Consider the following 22,618-nt stretch of genomic DNA (forward strand, 5'->3'; position numbering starts at 1 on the left):
CTAAGACAAAATGATGGAAATTAGAGAAGATTGCAACAGCAATCAAGGACATGATCTAGAATATTCAACATCTGTATAGCGTGAGATGTGGAAAACAACAGAAAGGATGAAGAATAATTAATGACAACAACAAAGAAAATATTTCTAGAATGATGAAAAGGCATAAAAAAACCCTGCTACTCCTGATTTAAAAAACAAGTTAAATTCATACCCATGCACACACAGTCATGTATGTACAAAAGATAAACGTATCTTTTAATAAACTACAAACAAGAAAACTTACTTAATTTGATAAAGAGTATCCTCCAAAAACAAAAGCAATCATCAAATTTAATGGTGAAATATAGCAATAATGTTTAAAAAAAAAAAAAAAGAAGATCCTTGCCAACATTAACACTATTCAACATTTTCTGGAGGTTCTAGCCAATGTAATGTAACAGAAAAAAACAAACAAAAATAAGGTATAAATGCTGTAAAGGAAGAGACAAAGACAAAAATATCATTATTCACTTAGAAAAAATAGCCAAATGAAAAACTTTTAGAAATAATACGAGTTCAGAAGGTGACCAAGTAGGAGATAAATATGGAAAAACAAGAATTTTTCTATATTCCAATTAAATTAGGTAATAGAGAAGAAAGGAATCAACCAAAATATTATCAAAACTAAACCAAAAATATAGAAATAATTTAACAAAAAATGTGCAAGAGCCAAAGGAAGAAAACAATAAAACTTTCCTGAATGATATGAAAGACTTGACTAAATGAACTTTTCATGTTTCTGGAGAAAAAGACTCGATATTGTTGCAAAGAAGATATTATCTTCCCAAGTTAATTTATAAGCACATTACAATTTGAATTACTAAGTAAGCTTTCATTTTTGAACTTAATAAAGTGGTTCTAAAGTTCATCTAAAAAAAACCACATTTAATAGATATTTTAAAAATTGATACCATAGAATATAAAAATTAAAAACTAAAGAAAAAAATTGAAGAGGGAGGCCTTGCACTATAAAAATCAAAATATACTATAAAGCCAAACTATTTTACATAATTCAACACTGGTTAGGAACAGACAAGTGGCTCATTACAACCGTACAGAAAACTCAAAAAACAGAACCATTTAGGATAAAATTTTCATTTCAAATTAATTGAGAAATGATTATTTCCATAGGTTATAATTAGCTATACAATTTCACACCATACAGAAAAATAAATCTGAGATGAATTAAAGAGCTAAAGTCAAAAAATAAAAACAAAGTATTCGAAAAAGGTATCGTAGTGTATTTTATAATCTTAGGGTGGTAAAATCCATTTTAAGCAAGACAAAAACAGAAACCACAAACAAAAAGATAATCTTAAAAATTTTTTTTTGTGGTCAAGTATGTGCAGTGGCTCACGCCTGTAATCCCAGCACCCTGGGAGGCCAAGGCGGGTGGATCACAAAGTCAGGAGTTCAAGACCAGCCTGGCCAACATGGTGAAACCCCGTCTCTACTAAAAAAAAAATACAAAAATTAGCCAGGCATGGTGGTGTGCACCTGTAATCCCAGCTACTCGGGAGGCTGAGGCAGGAGAACTGCTTGAACCTGAGAGGCAGAGGTTGCAGTGAGCCAAGATCTTGCCATTGCACTCCAGCATGGACGACAGAGCAAGATTTCATCTCAAAAACAAAAAACAGAAAAAAGAAAAAGAAAATAATATAAGCAAAGGTTCAAACAAAACAAAGACCGAGTAGAAAAAATATTTACAATACATTGAACAAGGAATAATTTCTTAGTATGAAGAACTCTTGAAAATAAGAACAAAAGAAAGACAAGGAAAAATATGCGAAAGACAAGAATAGTAATTCAAAAAAGGATAAGTAGTCCAATGATGTTCAGTTGAAATATACAAAATTGCCAATGTTTGACCTATAAAAATAATTGCCTATGTTTTGACCCTGCAAATAATCAAATGAAAATTAAAACAATACAATAAATACCAACATTACAGTGACATTATAGCACTATATACAAATTTTTAAATATTTATACACCTTGATCAAGCTATTCCTTCTTTATAATTTATCCAAAAGTGCAAAAAGATGTCTATAGTAAGAATGTGTATCACAGCAATGTTTATAAAAAGCAAAAACCTGGAAATCATCTAAATCCTAGTATTAACAGCAGATTATTTAAATAAATTATGGTCCAGTGATAGGATGAAATACAAATGGATGTGAATGGATATAGTTTAATATGTGAAAAAGGCAGATTATCAAACTGCAAGTACAGTATATTCCCATTTATCTTAAACATATATAACATACATGCAGGCATGTGTGAAAAAATATTTTAAAAATTATGTACAGCAAGAAACACCATAATAAGATCAAAAGACTTGGGCAAACAATAAACTGAGAGAAAATATCTGTAAAATATATCACAGAATCCTAATACATAAAAGATTCTTAAGGGGAAAAGGATAAAAATCTGATGGAAAAATGAACAGAAGACATGAATAAATGACTCACTCGAAGATATACAAATGATCCTATAGGTATGAAAAGACGTCTAATTTCACTCATAGTCAGAGAAATGCACATTAAAACCAAACGGAAATACATTTCTCACCTATCAGGTTGGTAAAAACTCAAAATTTTTTAGTACTACCAGCTGTGGAGAAAAAGGCACTCTTATACATTAATGGTAAGAGCGCAAAATGACACAACACCTATAAAGACGAATTTAGCAATAGCTAACAGATATTCATATTCATTTACCATTTGACCCAATAATCTCATTTCTAGGAATTTGCCCTGAAGATAAACTTCCATAAATATGAAACAATACAGATGTACAAAGTTATTCACTGCAGCATTATTTTTAACAGCAAAACACTGGAAACAACCTAAGTACAACAGGGGGCTGGCTGAATAAACTATGATATATCTGCGTAAGGTAGTACCATGCAGAAAGCCGTGACAGAAAAGAAGAAAATCTCTATCAACTGAAATAGAACCATTTCTAACATATGTTAGGTGAAAAAAAGCAACACACACATAGATGCAGTACTCTAACAAAAAATGTGAGAAAGGGAAATAAAAAATACTCCTTTGCTTACATCTCTTACATACAAGCAGACATGTATGCACAACCCCCTAAACTCCAGAGAAAAACTAAAAGCTAGTGAAAGTGATTACCCATAAAAGGAGGATCAGAGAAGGAAGGAGCTGATGGAGGAGTTCTCCAAGTAAGCATTTTATGTAATTTTGACTTTGAATCATGTAAATATTCTTCATATTTTAAAAAATGAACCAATATAATAATACAAGTAACTTTTTCAAAATAGTACTCTCACTCATCTTTAATAGGATATATTTAAGGATACATATAATTACAGAGAAATCTTGAACTTTATAGGTTTGCTGGTGGTAATGGCATCCTGTTGAGAATCTGGGTTTTCACTGTAAGAAACAGAAGATAGGAAGTACAGAAAGATGAGGAGAAACCTTGTGGCAATGGATGTGAAGTAGAACTACAAATAGGAACTTAAGACTAATTGTATATACATTTCCTTATCTCTATCCATTGGAAGGGCCTATAAGTAAGGACATCTCAGCAGCCAGCAACAAGAGCATCTTGTAACCAATTCTTGGTTTCTAAGAACAACTGCCCACTAAAAAGGACAAAGACTCTTTGGAGAACTAGCTGATTCCAGGGCTGAGGAAAAGGGAAGTTGAAGGTGAACCTGGAACATCTTTCTGTTCCAAACATAAAGGAAAAGCTCAAAGACTAATGGAATCACACCAAAAGAACGTGGGTGTTAGCTTGAAGGGATTCCTACTGGCAGACAAAAAATAAAAATAATAATGATACAGGATTATAATACATAAAATAATAAAAGAATTCATTAAGCCCATGGTATTATTTTTTAAAGGGGGGTGGGTGGGGCAAGGTGGGAGAGTTCTCTATAGAAAAATGTCAATGAATGTTAAGAATTAGAAAATTGCTATATTGCAACCCAATATCTGAGTAAGGCAAGGATCATCAAATGGGTGCTAAAACCATTGAGTGGGCCAGGTGTGTGGTTCACACCTGTAATCCCAGCACTCAGGGAGGCTGAGGTGGGAGAATCACTTGAGGTCAGGAGTTCAAGTGCAGCCCGGACAACAGAAGCAGGACCCCATCTCTACAAAAAAATACAAAAACTAGCTGGGCATGGTGGTGTGTAACTATAGACTCAGCTACTCAGGAGACCAAGACAGAAGGACTGCTTGAGCCCAAGAGGTCGAGGGTGTAGTAAGCCAAGACTGTAACACTACACCCCAGCCTGGGTGACAGAGCAAGACCTCATCTTGGGGGGAAAACAAACAAACAAAAAAATACTGGGTGAATAAATTTTCATATGGTCTCAAAGTATCCAAGTATCACCTCAGATTAGCTATTAATCACAAAATGAAAAAGTTCCTTTACAGATAGCTGATAATTACCATCTTAACCAAATGATCCAACACTACCACCAACAGGGGGGTAACCTGTCATTATGTACCAATTTATATGATGTAATATTAAGTACTAATATCACTTATGCAGTATTTTGCCAAATATGCTTAATCTAATCATGTAGATGACAATCTCAATCTACTCATACAGGATGGTAAAGAAACCATCCAATAAATACAAAATTTGAAATATTCTACAAGGCAAAAGATTCTTCAAAAAAGTAAATGTCATGAAAGTTGGGGAGAAAAACAAGAGGACTTGTTCTAAACTAAAGAGACAGATAAGCAAATGAGAGTGTACCCAGGTTGAGTTCTGGATTTAGAAAAGAAAAGAAAGGATATAAGGGACACATTTTGAGAAAACTTGGAACATTGAAAAATATACGTATATTAGATATTCTTGAAATCACGTTAATTTCCCTAGGTATGAAAATGGAATTGTGCTTATGTATGAGAATGCTCTTATTTGGAGAAGATATACGCTGTGAGGTATTTAGGGGTGAAATGTCATGATGTATACAACCGATTTTCAAATGGTTCAGCAAAGACACATACATTATGTATATGTGTATTTAAAGATACATAAAGCAAACATAGCAAAATCGTTAACCATCAGTGAATTCAGATAAAGGACAGGTGTTTCCTGTACCTTTTTTTGAACTTTTCTCTGGGTTTAACGTTTTTCCTAAGTAAAAGGTTGCAGAAAAATGAAAACTTTCACTTCAGACTCTGCATTCTGTTAGGTGCTGGTGAATTTTTTTTAATAAAGGGCCAGATGACAAACATTTTAGGCTTTAGAGGTCATACAATCTCTACTGGAACTATTCAACTTTACCTGTGTAGTGCAACAGAAGACCTCTCTATAGGCAGTATGAAAACAAATAAGCATGGCTGTGTCACAGTATTACTTTACATACAAAAATAGGTAGCAGGTTGAATTTGGCCCACAGGCCATAACGTGCCAACTCCTTAACTATACATGTTTAAAGAATGCAGGGGGCATGTACTGCTATTTTTTCTTCTCTATTTTTATTTTTTAAATACATATTTTAAATTCATGCGCTTCAAATCATGGTCTCTTCTTTAATCTCTACCATTTCCCACTTGGTAGTCTCATGGCTTCACTATTAATTTTAACAGAATGACTCCCATCTATAGTACCTGCCTTGACAACTCTTGAGCCAGAGTTTTATTTTCCATTATGTATTTCATAATCATTTCCACACGGATGGCCAACCTGAAGGTCAAATTCAGTATACCAAAAGTAAATAAGTGCCTTTTTTCCCACGTGACTTATCTTCCAAGATGATTCAATTCTACCAATAGTATCACCATCCACCTATCCATTTAGGCTCAAAAACTGAAACACTACCTGTGCAGAAAAGAGGTAACATAGCAGGCCAGAGACTGCCTATCCTTAGAAAGGCCTACTTGCAAGACTGGACTTTGGCTGGCACCTGGAAACTTATATTTTGGGAGGGATCCCACTATTCCCAGAACTGATAAAAGTGGCTATGTCTAAACTGTACAAAGAGTGTAATTTATGCTGAACACTAACCTTCCTTCTGGTAGCCTGGAATTTTGGTACATGCTAGGTGCCTACATAACAGCCCCCAATAAAAACCTTGGGCCCTGAGTTTCTAATGAGCTTCCCTGGTAGACAACACTTCACAATTTGAATTAAGAGCATCCTGCATGGCTTCACTGACAGAAGATATTTGGAGTAGGTACCTGATTCTCTCCAGGCTTCATCCCATTTACCTCTTCCTATTGATGATTCTGTTTTGTACTTTTTCACTAATAAATCATGCAGTGAGTATAACTATATGCTGGGTCCTGTGACAGCTTCCAGTGAAATCACCAAACCCTGGGGTAATCCTGAGGGCCTCTGACACATTTTATTTTCTCTTCTTTACCTACTTAATCAGTTACAAAGTCTTCTTGATTCAATATCCATTATACCACTTATCCATATTTTTGTCTCCATTTCCACAGTTTCTGTCCTATCCAGGCTTTGATTACTGTGCTGGTCTCCTACTGGGAATTCCTATTTCCAGACATAGTTTCTTAAAGGATAGTTCTGGTCATTTCATTTCTCAGTGCTAAAATCTTCCATATTAACCCATTTGTTCTAGAATCAAGGCCAAAATCCTAAATGTGGAATTTATAACTTTCCATTGGTTGGCTCCAAACGTTTTAATTTTGCCCTTTATATTCTACACATTACAAAGTCTCCACAGTCAGATGAAATCCCATAGACAGAATAAAATAATTTTGAATGAAGTATACTACCTCCAGCAACAATGTTCACCATTTCTTCTACAATGTTCTGTACAATGTCTTGTGGCTTTTCCTCACAGTCATGGTTTTCTCCATCATATAACATGTCATTTTTAGATAATGCTTTAAAAGAAAAATTCAACAGAATATTATTTTAACTTTTTGGAAGCTTTTTACTAAACATTTACGATGAGGAATAAAAGAAAAAACATCAAATAAATGACATGAAATTAGAAGCAATTATATGTTAAACCTTCAAAATTTATACCAAAATTTAAATATTTTCCAAATTCAAGTCAATTTCAATAATGATTCATTTGACAAGCTATTACATTATTACACTTAACTGAATTTTCTAAATTAGTCCTTTAAGAACCAAAACTTTAAAAAGCATTTCAAACGAAACATTTCTAACATGTCCTACAGATGCTTACTTATACTTAGTACACACATTATACTATCCCTTATCAAATATACTGAATGTAATTAGGCTGGGTATAGTGGCTCATGCCTGTAATTTCAGCAATTTGGGAGGCCAAGGTGGGTGGATCACCTGAGGTGGGGAGTTGGAGACCAGCCTGGCCAACATGGTGAAACCCCATCTCTACTAAAAATACAAAAATTAGCTGGGTGTGGTGGCACACGCCTGTAATCCCAGCTACTCAGGAGGCTGAGGCAGGAGAACTGCTTGAACTCAGGAGGTAGAGGCTGGAATGAGCTGAGATTGCACCACTGTACTCCAACCTGGGAGACAGAGCAAAACTCTGTCTCAAAAAAAAAAAAAAAAAAAGGGTAATTAAAGCTTGTTTTGATTACTTAGGCTCATCAATAGTAATAGCAACATTGTACTCTATGGTGAGGTCCCTGAAGAAGCATCAGGGCCTTCCCCAATACTTTCTGGCCCTTCCTATTTTTTCACCAACAGAATCTACATATCTAATGTAAAACTAAATTTAAGAAGCTAAAAAAGAATTCATTGTCCAATTTAATGTAAAAACAAACAAACAAACAAAAACAAAACACCAACAGATAACTGCCAATCGAACTTCTGAACAGCGTAAGAGAAACTGATGAAATCTGATGTTCTGGATAGCTTGCACAGTCTATTGCAGAGAAAAACAGTAATTCCACTGGGCTTTTTAAAATGTTGAAAATATGTCAAAGCAGCTCAACTATCACTTTAGAATGCTTTGGGATTCAAAACGCTGTCTTGAGCTACCGTCTTACACCAAAGGGCATCAGACAGCATATTAGCTGGTGGTGCTGCAGTTTCAACTTCTTGAACCTTCCCACTACCATAAAGGACCACTACAGCTGAGCACAGGGGTCACACCTGTAATCCCAGCACTTTGGGAGGCTGGGTGGATCACTTGAGCCCAGGAGTTCAAGACTAGCCTGGGCAACACATTGACACCCAGTTGCTACAAAAAAAATTAAATATTAGCTGCGTATGGTGACATCTGCCTATAGTCTTAGCTACTTGGAAGGCTGAGACAGGAGGATCGCTTGCGCCCGGGAAGCATGCAATGACCCATGATTGTGTCACTGCATTTCAGTTTGGGTGACAGAGCAAGACCCTGTATCCGAAAAAAAAAAAAAAGGAAAAAAGGGGAAAAAAAGGACCACTACTTATAATAGTGGCTTCTAGGTGCCTGTCCTCCCTATAATTTCACTTTTGCTAATTTACTGTCCGTAGTATCCTAAAAATACTGAAAGGAAAAGAGAAAACCAGATAAATATGCATGTAAATGAGCAACCTTATTTTATAAAATATCCAAATAAAAATAGCATTTGGAGACTTCTGTGAATAAAAACATAAATGTCTTGAAAGACAATTCTTCTGCCATTCTTGTTTTATTTCCACGCTCTAGTTGGCTAAAATTACCTCAAGTCTGAAAACTCAAGTTTCAAAGTAACTAAATATACATAACCACTATCTAAAAATGTACAAAATGACTAGTGAAGAGTCAGTTTTCACATAAGTATCTGAAAGAAATAGAACAGAATAATAGTGACTAATACTTGTTACATGTAGGAAGTGCTTAGAAGTTAACTACTATGTCCAAAGTCATGCAGCTGGTAAGTGACAGAGATGTGCTCCAAAAACGCACTCTGAACCAATGGCTGTCAAGCAGAATTTTCATTTATATCAGTTATTGGGGAAAAAACATCTTTAGAGCCAAAATAATCATGACAATCCCACAGGAAACTATGTCTTTCCAACTCTGTATTCTACAAGGCATCTACAGCAGTACCTCATACACAGCAGATGCTCCCATTCCTTGGGTCTTAGTCCATGTTGTTTCCTTGGATGGAAAATTTCCTACCCCCATCTATCAAGATTCAACTAAAATATCATTAACTTTCCTACAAAGAAATTTCCTAACTCTTCTCAGCAGAATTACTTTGTGCATGGCATTTTTAGGACACCTATCATATATTATACCTCATTTATGCTCGACTTCCAGGTATGCTAAGATCACACTAAAAGCAGTGGCTGTATCTCCATCATCTTTTTAACCTCAAGTCCTGGCATGGTGCCTAAGACACAGTATGCTCAATGAAGGTTTGCTAAATACACAAATAAACAAAATAATAAAGTCCCAGCTTTATTAGAGATTAGCCCTTTGAATCTGCCCATTTATAAGCTCACTGTGAAAGCAGGGGAAATTTTGGCAAGGGTAGGCTAGACAAATGTAAATCATTTAAGCGGTATGGATTCACTATTAGATTCAGCACTGTGAATGCTTAGCTTATCAAAGTCATCCTTTTTAAAACAAATAGTGAAGTACTATTTTTAAATGCATGCTTCTCAGAAAACTGGGGGTAAAATGTAAAAAGGCACATATTCATGCCACTAGTAAGTTTTGGAAAAGGCATGGTTTAAAAAAACAGAAAAGAAGAGCTGAAAACATATTATAGAAGTCCTTCCTCAAAGTAAAAACACAGACTTCAGATAAACTGTAACTGACTCCTAACATGCTAGTTCTAGACAATCACACTGGAGAGGCAACAGAATTCTCATCATTTAAAAATGACATCAAGCTAAGGAAGGGCAAAGGGAACAACACAAATTCTCTGGTAGTTTCACACAACAGCTGAAGCTGAAAATAACATTTAGGAAAACAATAACTTCATGGGATTATTTTTACAGAGAAACAAATTTGTAAGCTAAATATAATTTTTATAATCTTATAAGCATTTTCTTATAAATATACACTTAAAAAATCAGAGAACATCTCAATTTTAGTGATTACTATGCATCATGATTTTAAAAACGAAAATTTTTGTCTATCAGTTGGTTACTCAAAAACTTTTTTATATTTAATTTCAGTACTTTTTATGACCATAATCATATTTTTAAAACTGGTAATGATTTTTTAAAATTTTCAGTCATATTCCAGAAAACTTTACTAGGTCACTTGTTTGCTATGAAACCAATCGTAAGAAAACTGAAATTCCTATATAACATTCAATGGACATTTATGACCCTCTTTAGAAATATATCTGAGCTCCAAAGGAAATCTATAAATCATACTGCTCATGAGATGCTAATAAATGCAAAGTATCATTCATAGATACCTTGTAGGGTAGAGTCAAATTAACTTTACCACCTACAATGAGGGAAGTCCACAATTACCACAATGTGTCTGACAGACATTAAATCATATTATCCTTTCAACATTTCTTCATCAAAACTCTCATTCCTACACATTTCCCTTAACATACACCCCAAACCCCCTTTTCAAGAAGATTACTTTCAGCTGCAGTTGCCTGATCAGCTTCAGTCTGTTCATTTTCTGCACTGGAAATATCAGATCCATTTTCAGGTTCTGTGTCATCCTGAAGACTTTTATCTACATCATTTGTATGGAGGTCAAGGTCCCTTTCGTGTTCTTGGGATATGTGATCAACAGTCTGAGGTGGCAAATATCTAAGTTGAGGTGATTCAGGCTCATGATGGCTTACTGGAGACTGTAACAGATGCTGCTGCTGCCGATGCCTTTCTTTTTCCATTTGTTTTGCTTCCTGTAACTGGAAATAAATAAAATTTCCAGTATTAGTAAAATAAGCTGTTTAAAATTTGGAAGGATAATGTTACCTCCAACAATCCTTTCTATAAAGTGCCATTCTCTCTATGCTTGGAAATTAAAGTTTATCAGAAATGGAGAAGATAAACTATACTAAAAACAATGAACAATGTTTACTTCTTAGGTGGCTAGAAATCAGCACATAAGAACAGAGATGAAAGACTTTCACTATAAAGCATTTTCACTGCATTTCATATTTGTGTGAAACACACACATATTCACTTTTGCTTATACATACAGAATGAAAGTCTATAAAAATATATAAGAAGCTGGTAGTAACGGTTACCTATAGAGGGTCGAGATTAGGAAATAATAAAACGGGAAACCAGAGTGGGAGGGAACTTGTCAGTGTTTATCCTTCTGGAGCATGTTCTTATGTCACCTTGTCAAATATCTTTTAATAAAAAAATATTAAAATTACATTTAATAGAATTACAATGAAGGCTTAAATCACTCTACCCAGTCATCTAATAATTATGAAAAACACTGTATCTACAAATGTCTGAATTTTATTTTAGAAAAACTGCCATTATTATGTATATAATACTATCTGTAAAACTGGCTCATAAAATGTTAAAAACATTAACAGTTGGGATCACAAGATTTCATTTTTTAGCACTTTATTGCTTTTCACACATCTCTTTTGGTCCTTAAGACCAGATAAGAATGAGTCTCACAGAATTCATTTCCACCAAGATAAATCTTATACAGTACCAAATATGAACAATTCACATTCTCCAGTAATATTCCAGGTTAGGTGGAAATGCCAGAATTATATGAATTTATAAAGTAAGCTTGAATTAAAAGATTTTAATAATAAAGTCTGACAAGATTTGTTTTGTGGGGAGTTTTATTTTGTGGGGGAAGGGAAAAATTAAGGTTACCAGTAGTTAATATCAAAGAATTCAACGTCTAGCTTAGAAGATTTTAGCAAATGTGGAAGTTAAGTCATCTGTATCCCATTTTCCCTTACTTTCTCTCCCTCTTTTCCACCTTTTCTATAATTATCCACAGCACAGAACTAAATACCCTTTGTAACACAATACATGTTCATAGCCTTTACCATAATTCAGTTCTATAGTTGTTTAAGGGAAACTCTTTGCCTCAAATATTCGTAAGATCTTCAAAGGTAATAGTCAAGTCAGTTTTGCTCGTCACTGTATAAGTGAGACCTAGCACAGTGCCAGGAACATATAAGGAACTTAATAAAAGTCTGTTAATCAAATCAAACCAATAAAACTTTGTTATTAAAAAGTGACAAAAATATTTTATTTACGTCCTCCAAAAAAAGCAACAAAACCACTGTTTGTGGCTGCAAAATATTAGAAATAAATTAATGCCACTACAGAGGAGAGTGACTATATATAAAAGACTATACTATATGCTAAAGTACTATACATCTATAAAAAAGAGTGAGGAAGGTCTTTAAGGACTGATATAAAATGCTTTCTAGGACATACTGTTCAATGATAGCAAAATACAAAAGAGAATGTATAGCATGTGAGATAGCTAGTTTTCAAGATGGTCACCGATGAGGTCCACCTCTCAATTTCACTCCCTTGTGTAGTCCCTTTCCACAATGTACCTGTGTGACCACTTCTGATTATAAGGTAGACATGTGGCTTCTGTCTTACACTCAAGGGGTGGAAAGAAGGGAAGAAGAGGAATGCAGTGGTAGGAATTAGGAGGAATTAGTACTTTTCTGAGTAGACCTTTTGTACAGCTCTGACTCTTAAATTGCAGTAATGTTTTACATACCTAAAAAATAAGTAAATACAGTTCGCCCTCTGTATCCATGGGTTCTACAGCTGTGGATTCAACCAACCAAGAATTGAAAATACTGATGGCGGAGGGAAAGAATGGCTGTGTCTGTACTGAACAAACATGTACAGACAACTTGTTTTTTTGGTCATTATTCCCTAAACAATACAGTATAACAACTCTTTACAAAGTATTAGGTATTGTAAGTAATCTAGAGATGATTTAAAGTATACAGAGGATGTGTGTAGATTATATGCAAGTATTACACCATTTTATAAAACAGAATTGAGTATCCATGGATTTTGGTATCCATGGGAGGGCCCTGGAACCAATTTCCCATGAATAATACTGAGAGATGACTGTAATTAAAACTAACCAGAATGTGACAAATACCAAAAATGAAAAGCAGAGAGTAACAAATGAGTCCAACTATTATCACAAAGGAATAGTATTACCCTATTGCAGAGTGTGAGGAAGAAAGGAAACTAATCTAAGTAACTAGAAAATAATATTTTGAATGGATAAGGCTAAAGACAAAAAAACCTGAAATGCTATAACCTACTTAGTAAATTTGCTTCTAACACTGGTAATGATCAGCAATTCTAAAACTAATAGGTATAAAGGATTGAATAATCAATGTATTTAGAATATAAAAACCATATTTCTTATTGTTTAGAGAAAGAAGTTTACAAATAAAGGGAGAAGACTGAAATGAACCCCGTATTGTTGCACTGGAATCAGAAATATCACTATGAACACATGGTTTTATTACCAACATATGGAAACTCACATACAGGTGTGGGAATTGAGTGGGACAGAAGGGATAGTACATAAATACACATTTTCTAACTCTATCTGCTGAGAGGCCTAGAAGCAATAACACAGAGTGACAATGAATACATCTAGCACTCAGATTTTGGTTTCTAAACACCATTCTCCAATCAAAAAAAAGAGCTAGAGCTGCTCCTTATTGAAGTGGTTGATTCCAAGGTTGAAGCTGGGAAAATTCAAAATGAGCCTGGAACATCTTGAGAATCCAGAAATTATGGAAGTACTCAAAAAAGGATGGGAGCTAGTCACAAGGACACAGGGCCAAAACTGTAATAATTTGGGCAACAAAATAAGTAACGGTAGCACACATTACAACCATAAAATAAATATCTGTGACTACAGACTGATATAAATAATTGAATAAATAATTAAGGGAGAAGAAATTCAGTTAATAAATACAGAAGTAAAGAGAGAAACAGGAAAATCATTAGGGAAATGCCACAATAAATAACTGTTGCCAACAAGACCTACTGATAGATATCAAAACTGAGGGAAGTGGGGGGAGGATCTGAGGAGAAACAGAGTATTTGCACAGTCTTAAAATATCTCCCCAAAGACATTTATTAATTGCAAAAGAAAAACTACTAACTTCATAGTGGAGGAACCTGACAGATAACTACCTTAAGCAAGTGATCAAGGTTAACATAACCAACATTAAGATATACCAACACCATGAACTCCTGACAAAACGCACTGAAAAGGACACAACAGATATTCTCGCAAAAAACTGCACAACCTCATTCTAATCATGAGAAAACATCAGAGAAAGTAAACTGAGGAAAATTCAACAAAATAAATTATTAGTATCCTTTTAAAAATGGCAAGATCATGAAAAAGATAACGAAAAGTTGAGGAACTGTCACATAGTGGAGAAGACTAAGACATAGAACTAAATGCATACTAAACGCAATGTGGGATCCTGGGTCAAATCTTAAAACATTAGTGGGAAAATTGGTGAAATTCAAGCAGGGTCTGTAGTTTAGTTAACAGTATTGTACCAGTGTTAATTCTGCTTTTGATAATTGTACTATGTAGGTATGTAAGTTAACTGCATTAAGCGAAGCAGGGTGAAGGGTAAAAGGGATTTCTCTGCAAAACTTTTGCAATTTTTCTCTATGTTTAAAAAGAGTTCAAAATAAGAAGCTTGGTGTGAATTTTTAATAGTGAAGACCTAGGCAATTAAAAGCAATTCTCTAGTTGCTGACCTCTTAACAATCAACCTGAAGCAGTTTAAAGTATAAGGAATATCATGCCCCTTTATCATATGGGGGGAAACATGTATTTCATTTCAAAAGTACAGAATATTTCATTTCAAAAGTACAGAAATGTACTTTTTTAAGGCTTAATTAATAATTTTATTTCAGATTAGATTAAATTATTTTATATCTACATTACACTCTACTAAGCTTGAATGCAATAGAAGTAGTAATTCATAATTACTTCCACAAGGAAGATGGCAATCAGTATATTTCACATTCTATTTGTGAACAACTAAAAATACGTTGTCCATAGTTAAATCAGTAAACCTTAAAACAAAATAAAACACAATACCACAAATCTCCAGTAAGTGGAACTGTAAATAAAAGACATTCTTTTCTACAGGTACAAAGATTTCACTCTAATTACTGTAAACTCCTTTCTATATTTAATGTCTGTTGTGTTCTATACAATCTCTCCCTTTTTAAAATACTTACTGCTTGGTTTTCCATGCGTGCAAAGATAACATTTAGCATCTGAGTGAGAGTAGCTTTGGCTGTTGTCTGATTGATGAGATTTTTGCTTGCTAAGTAGATATTGTAACATGTTCTCACAGCTTGCAGTACAGTCCCTTCATGAATTTCTATGTGTTGTGATGTTACTGCAGTAAGTAAAGCCTTTAAGAAGAAAAAAAAAAAAAAAAGGACAAAGTTAAAGAGATTTTCTTTTTCTTTTTTTTGGAGACAGTCTTTCTCGCTCTGTCACCCAGGCTGGAGTGCAGTAGTGTGATCATAGCTCACTGCAGCCAGCTCACTGCAGCCTTGAACTCCTGGGCTTAAGTGATCCTCTCACAGCAGCCTCCTGAGTAGCTGCTACAGGTGAGTACCACCACAGCCAGCTGTAGGATTACAGGTAAGCACCACCACACCTGGCTAATTTTGTTTTATTTTTCTGTAGAGATGTAGTCTCTCTTTGTTGCCCAGACTGGTCTCGAACTCCTGGCTTCATGCAAGCCTCCCACCTCAGCCTCCCAAAGTACTGGGGTTACAGGCATGAGCCACCACACCCAGCCTTAAAGTGGTTTTCTGCATCTAGAGTTTCAGCACAAAAATTAAGCATTTTCATATTACAATGAAAACTTTCAGAAACAATTACCACTTGCAGGTAGTATACACAGAATTTCTACTGGCCTTGAATATATCATCAACTGTTAAAATATTTGATGTTTTCCTCACTGTGGCAGTAGTTTCCACATAATCTGAAAACCATTTAACTGATTTGTTTCAACCAAGGTTTCATTTTAATGAAAATACTATTTAATTTACTAAAATGCACAGCATGAAAGCTGTTACAGTAGAGCACAGATATGTCACATGAGATATCTGTTGAACTAGACCACCAACTTGGGAAGATACACATTGTGTCTTATTTGCCTCTACATTTTTCTGAGATCTTTTTTAACAGACTGAACTCAGTAATTGTGGTGGTGGTGTTATTGTTGAAGAGGTTTATAAATGTTTTAGAATAAAGCATGTAAAATAATCCTAAAGTAGCTGGGCATAAGTGGCATATACCTGTGGCCCCACCTACTTGGAAGGCTGACATGGGAGGATCATTTGAGCCAGGGAGGTCAAGGCTACAGTGAGCTGTGATCATGCCACAGCACTTAGCCTGGGCAACACAGTATGACTGTCCCAAATTAAAAAGCAAATTCCTAAGGCAAATACTTCAATAAAATGAACAAATTTCGCCTATGTGAATTTTCACATATTGAGTTACTTCCAATTTCTCAAGAGCAAAGACTCTTTTGTCTTCTTTATGTTGTACAATGCTATGCAGAATTAGCATTAATGGGCATTATCTTAAACCATAAATGATATGAAACTATACATGATAGGTCAAAATGATCAACCCGTTTTGTTGTTTTTTTTTCTTTTTTGAGACAGGATCTCACTCTGTTGCCAAGCCTGAAGTGCAGTGCAGTGAACACGGCTCACTGAAGCCTCAATTCCTGGGCTCAAGGGATCCTCCCACTTCAGCCTCCTGAGTAGCTGGGACCACAGGCACACATCACCACATGTGGCTAATTTTTAAATTATTTTTTGTAGAGACAGGGTCTTGCTGTGTTGCCCAGGCTGGTCTTGAACTTCTGGGATCAGGCGACCTTCTTGCCTCGGTCTCCCAAAGTGCTGGGATTACAGGCATGAGCTACCATGCCCAGTATTTTTTTTTAGAATAAAAACATTATATGGCTTCTGAAGAAACACCACTATAAAACTGAAAGGCTCCAAAAGGGCTGTATTCACACATGAAAGAACCCTTCATATATATATATATATATATAAACAATTTCAAAAGTACTGTACTATATATAGCACATGAAAATTTTACTGCCATAAAAACACACCATTACCATTAGCAATAACATTAAGAACTCAGTATCTGTAACAGAATGAAAACATTACTAATTTTTCCCCAAAGGAATTCAATCAAACAGGTACACTACAGCACAAACTCAGAACAGGGTTTTGCCGAGTAAGTTCAATAGACGGATGCATGCAAGGATATCAGGAGAGTTGGCAGACAAGTAGTGTCCATCTAGTGATTCATGAGTTGAGAGGACACCCTATGAAGGGTCAAATAGTACAGAAGAAACTAGAAGGGTCACAGCTTTAAGAACTACCCTGAAGTTTGATGGATGGAATATACATGAAAAACATGACAGAAACAGAAAAGCTCTGGAAGACTCTGGGGGCTAAGCCTAAACTGAGATCTTCAAAAGAAGAGATATGAGAACATAGTTTTCCTCTAACAAACTCTTGGCATACAACATTAAAATCTCCTAATATGGAGTCTAGAAAGCATCCAAATAACCTCTTTTTTTTTTTCTTGAGACTGAGTTTCACTCTGTTGCCCAGGTTGGAGTACAGTGGCATGATCTCAGCTCACTGCAACCTCCACCTCCCAGGTTCAAACGATTCTCTTGCCTCAGCCTCCTGAGTAGCTGGGACTACAGGTGCCCACCACTATGCCCAGCTAATTTTCTTGGTATTTTTAGTAGACACGGGGATTTCACCATGTTGGCCAGACTGCTCTCAAACTCCTGACCTCAAGTGATCCGCCCAACTTGGCCTCCCAAAGTGCTGGGATTATAGGCATGAGCCACTGCGCACGGCCTCAAATAACCTGTATTATAGCTGGAATGCACATAAAATGATCTTTCCTAATATTTTAAGGTGAAAGGCATCTGAATTTTGAAGATACAGATTATTAATAACAATTTTACTTTATATAATAATTACCTTTATTATCTGCAGCTGAACTCCTTCATCTGTCTGAGGGCCCTGAAAGCAGCCACATATTGTTTCAATAATTCTATCAATTAATTTTTTGCCTGGTGTTGTACTATCTGGAGCATTGCCAGTCAAGTGCCCATAAGCAATAAGTTTCTAAAACGGAGACAGAAAACAAAGATCCTAAGTAACAAATATTATATATACTAATGCAATATACATTAAAATTACAGTATACAATTGAATATATATAAAAATTTTTACATAAAAATACATAGGTATTATCAAAGCCAAAGCTATACCAACTTTTTCTGTAGAAACTTTATTCATATAAATATGTATTTATACTTGTAATAACCACAAAAACAGAACCACAATAAACCATCAGGTAATATTTCGAGAAAGCCACGCCTTGAGAACCTGTCTCTGATGAGTTAGAATTGCTTACTGTGGCTGGGTGCAGTGGCTCATGCCTGTAATCCCAGCACAATGGGAAGCCTGCTTGCCTCCCACACTGCCAGTCCACATTGGGCGGACTGCTTGAGCTTAGGAGTTCGAGGCCAGCCTGAGCAACATGGGGAAAACACATCTCTACAAAAAATAAAAAATTAGCTGGGTGTGGTGGTACATGCCTATAGTCCCAGCTACTCAGGAGGCTGAGATGAGAGGACTGCTTGAGCCTTGGGAGGTGGAGGTTGCAGTAAGCCGAGATTGTGCCACTGCACTCCAACCTAGGTGATAGTGAGACCCTGTCTCAAAAAAAAAAAAAAAAAAATTGCTTATTGCTTTCCATATAAACAAGGTTTTACTGATACTGCTTTTGTGAAAATTATCTTCATGCTTTTAAATGACCCCCAATCTCTTTCCAAATGATTCATCAATATATATAAAACCCAGTTTCCATATACTAACTGAAATAAATCATAGATTTGTTCATTCATCATTATCAGTATACCCTGGAAGGAAGGCTTCAGATATTATCGTTCTAATTTTCCAGTAAAAACAAGATCACAAATCAGATGAACTTAACTTTAACCTAGCCTTAAGGACAAATCATATGGTCTTTTCCTAGCCACTTAATTATAGTTGAATACATATAATGCCCAAATAGTGAGAACACCTGAAAAGGGAAGTATTCCTCTACTTAGAAACTTGTCTTACAAATATAATATCTATGAGGATCCTCTGTCTATGTGTCAAACAAGGTAACAGAGTTCAGAAATTTTTCTGACATAAATGACTGCCAGAGCTAAAGTATAGCAGTTAAATATTAAATTATATTAAGCTGCCAATATTAACCTATTGCTTCATATAAAACAGCAGACACACTGCCAGGCACAGTGGCTCACACCTGTAATCCCAGCACTTTGGGAGGCCAAGGCAGGTGGATCACTTAAGGTCAGGAGTTCAAGACCAGTCTGGCCAACATGGTGAAACTGTCTCTTCAAAAAACAAAACAAAACAAAACAAACAAACAAAAAATTAGCTTGGCGTGGTTACACACGCCTGTATTCCCAGCTACTTGGAAGTCTAGGGCAGGAGAATTGCTTGAACACGGGGGCAGAAGTCACAGTGAGCCAAGATTACGCCACTGCACTCCAGCCCAGGTGACAGAGCAAGCCTCCATGTCAAAAAAGTAAACAAACAAACAAACAAAAAAACAGCACTTAGAAAAATTATTTGCAAATGGTGATGTATGTAAAGTCGGCAGCAGGTTAAAAATATTACGGATCTTGCATTTCACTGATGAGAAGAGACCAAATCAACACTTTCCATTACTGATAATCTTACTAAAGATTTTATATCCCACTAAGTTAACGATTGTTATCATTAAACTAGAAACGTCTTTTTGCAACTATTATTATGTCTTAAATATAAAAAATCATTTGGATTTTTTATCACAAAAAAGAGTATTAAAAGCTTTCATGGAAATGTCTGAATCATCAACGTGAATAATGTTTTAGAAACACATTCAAAGTAGACAGTTTTTAGAAAGTGCCATTTTACACATACCTGTAAGCAATCTAGAGATGTACTAACTATGCGGGGACATTTGGACTGGCATGCCAACTCAAAAGGCAAGAAGTACTTGTCTGCTTCAATAAAATTTGTCTTTGATTTCACTGGTGGAAGGGTGCTTGATCCAGCTTTTGCTTCTCCATGAGGAGGACTAAATGAAAAAGAAAAGTCTGATTATAGCATATCACATTTATAATATTGATGATAAACCCATGTAGAAACACAGAATTTCAGTTCTAAAAGGAATCTTGCTAAACCAGTTGTCTATCTTCGCATATTTCAAGAGGAAACTCAAGCCCAGAGAAGTGAAGTGGTTTGCCACATGGTCAAAAGCTAGTGTCCAGAGCTGTGACTGAACACAAGACACTGAAATCTTGTCTGCAAAACTGGTCTACAAAAACTGTGAAATTCAAGGTGCTTCTATTACAGAAATATTTTATTGTCACTTAACAAATTTGGCATTATAATACCTTAAAAAGCAACGGCCTTTCTATTTGTCCTTAAGTCAAAAAGTGAGCTTTTTAGTTATTCGATATTGCCCTAAAAAGGTCAACACTACCAAAAAACCTAAGAATTTTTTCAAATATGAATCAAAGTCTACGAAAAGACTCTGAAGGCTATCTTATGGTATTTTAGAAGTATCTTTAGATACTTATTTACATGAGAATCTTTTTGTATTTTTAAGTATGCTTAGAGCAGAGCCTGGTGGCTCATGCGTGTAATCCCAACACTTTGGGAAGCCGAGGCGAGTGGGTCACTTGAGTCCAAAAGTTCGAGACCAGCCTGGGCAATATGGCAAAATCTCATCTCTACAAAAAATTAACACAGGCATGGTGGTGCTCGCCTGTAGTCCCAGGTACTCGGCAGGCTGAGGTGGGAGGATCACTTGAGCCTGGGAAGTGGAAGTTGCAGCGAGCTGTGATCACACCACTGCACTCCAGCCTGGGCAACAGAGCGAGACCCTGTCTCCAAAAAAACACGTGCATACATTTTTATAAATATATATAAAAATAGGTTTTAAGAAATATAATCATATATTTTGTTTGTTTTTATGTAACTGCATTTCTTAAAACCTATTTTTAAAGTTGATTTTACTATAAACTCACATGCAGAAAATTTGCCACACTAAAATACAGATGACTGTATTGTTTTGACCAAGACTGACAAGTTTGAAAATTATTTTTACTAAAGAAAAGAAATCCCACAAACCTCTGTTTTTCAGTTTCTGCTTTTATTTCCTCTGAGGGGGAAAAAAAAAGAAGCATACATTAGAAAACTTGACAACAAAAAGACTGAGTAATTTCATAATAACTTTTATAAACTCATTTGGAACTTCTACATAAAGTTGGAAAGAATGCAAATTTAATAAAAATCAGGTGCTAAAATTGTTCCATCTAAATTTTTTAATTTACACAAATAATATAAAACTATATGAATAGGCACATTAACAATCACAAGGATAAGTGAAGTTATAGATTATTAATTCCCAACACATTTCCTTTTCTCAAAATATTTTCTTTTTTGTCAAGTAACTATTTATATTAAGTAGAAGTATTAATATTAAGAACACGGCCAAGTTCAGTGGCTCACGCCTGTAATCCTAGTGCTTTGGGAGACCAACGCAGGAGGATCACTTGAGGCAAGGAGTCTGAGATCAGCCTGGGCAACAAACACCCCATCTCTACAAAATAAAAAAAAAAAATGTAAATCAGCTGGGCATGGTGGTGTACACCTGCAGTCCTAGCTATGTGGAACAGGGGGTTGAGGTAGGAAGGTCCCTTGAGACCAGGAGTTAAAGGTTACAGTGAGCTATAACCACTAGACTCCACTACACTCCAGCCTAGGCACAGGAACAAGACCCTGTCCTCCCAGCAAAAAAAAAAAAAAATCACAACAGAATAATGTGTATGCTATATATTGAAGTCACAAAATATATGGCAGATGTTTGGGGACAGGGGGAAAAACACCTCAATGTACCAACCTTGAGATTACCCCAGGGAGATTATCAGACCAGAACTATAACTTCTTAAATATGTTTGTGCATTGATATTTAACTACTTTTTCTATTTATGACTATACAAGGCCCTATAAAATACACATGCTCAATTTAATGGGAAATTTTCCCTTTCACTATTTACACTACAAGGTATGAGATAAATTAGACAAATCCTACCTGTAACAGAAGAACCTTAAATTTAATTGGCTGAGCGCAGTGGCTCATGCCTGTAATCCCAGCACTTTGGGAGGCCAAGGTGGGCAGATCACCTGAGGTCAGGACTTTGAGACCAGTCTGGCCAACGTGGTGAAACATCGTCTCCACTAAAAATACAAAAATTAGCCAGGCATGGTGGTATGCGCCTATAACCCCAGCTACTCGGAAAGTTGAGGCAGGAAAATCACTTGAACCTGGGAGGTGGAGGTTGTAGTGAGCCAAAACCACACCACTACCCTCCAGCCTGGGTGACAGAGTAAGACTCCATCTCTTTAAAAAAAAAACTTTATTAATTAATTTATATATGGGGGAATCTGACTGATTGACTAAATCTGCTTGAAATTTGGAAGAAAGGTTTTCAAATGTGTGCCAAGCACTACTACACTTTACATATACTAAACTTTACACGACTATTACACTTTACATGCAACTAATGTATTTATGTTTGGCAAC

The 22,618-nt window shown here is 35.5% G+C and overlaps 1 protein-coding gene across 1 annotated transcript in view; it reads right to left on the bottom strand.

The window, feature by feature from the left end:
• ARFGEF1 (ADP-ribosylation factor guanine nucleotide-exchange factor 1 (brefeldin A-inhibited)) overlaps window positions 1–21,193 on the bottom strand; it is a 105,337-nt gene extending 84,144 nt beyond the window's left edge. The window contains exons 1-6 of the mRNA XM_011976488.1: window positions 21,163–21,193; window positions 19,948–20,104; window positions 17,944–18,090; window positions 15,139–15,318; window positions 10,520–10,796; window positions 6,774–6,884 (exon numbers count right to left, since the gene is read on the bottom strand). Of these exons, the coding sequence (XP_011831878.1) occupies window positions 6,774–6,884; window positions 10,520–10,796; window positions 15,139–15,177 (427 nt within the window). The 5' untranslated portion in view covers window positions 15,178–15,318; window positions 17,944–18,090; window positions 19,948–20,104; window positions 21,163–21,193. The remainder of the gene's footprint in view (window positions 1–6,773; window positions 6,885–10,519; window positions 10,797–15,138; window positions 15,319–17,943; window positions 18,091–19,947; window positions 20,105–21,162) is intronic.
• Between the last annotated feature and the right edge of the window lie 1,425 nt (window positions 21,194–22,618).

This window comes from Mandrillus leucophaeus, unplaced genomic scaffold, assembly GCF_000951045.1.
Source record: "Mandrillus leucophaeus isolate KB7577 unplaced genomic scaffold, Mleu.le_1.0 Scaffold167, whole genome shotgun sequence".
Lineage (NCBI taxonomy): Eukaryota > Metazoa > Chordata > Mammalia > Primates > Cercopithecidae > Mandrillus > Mandrillus leucophaeus.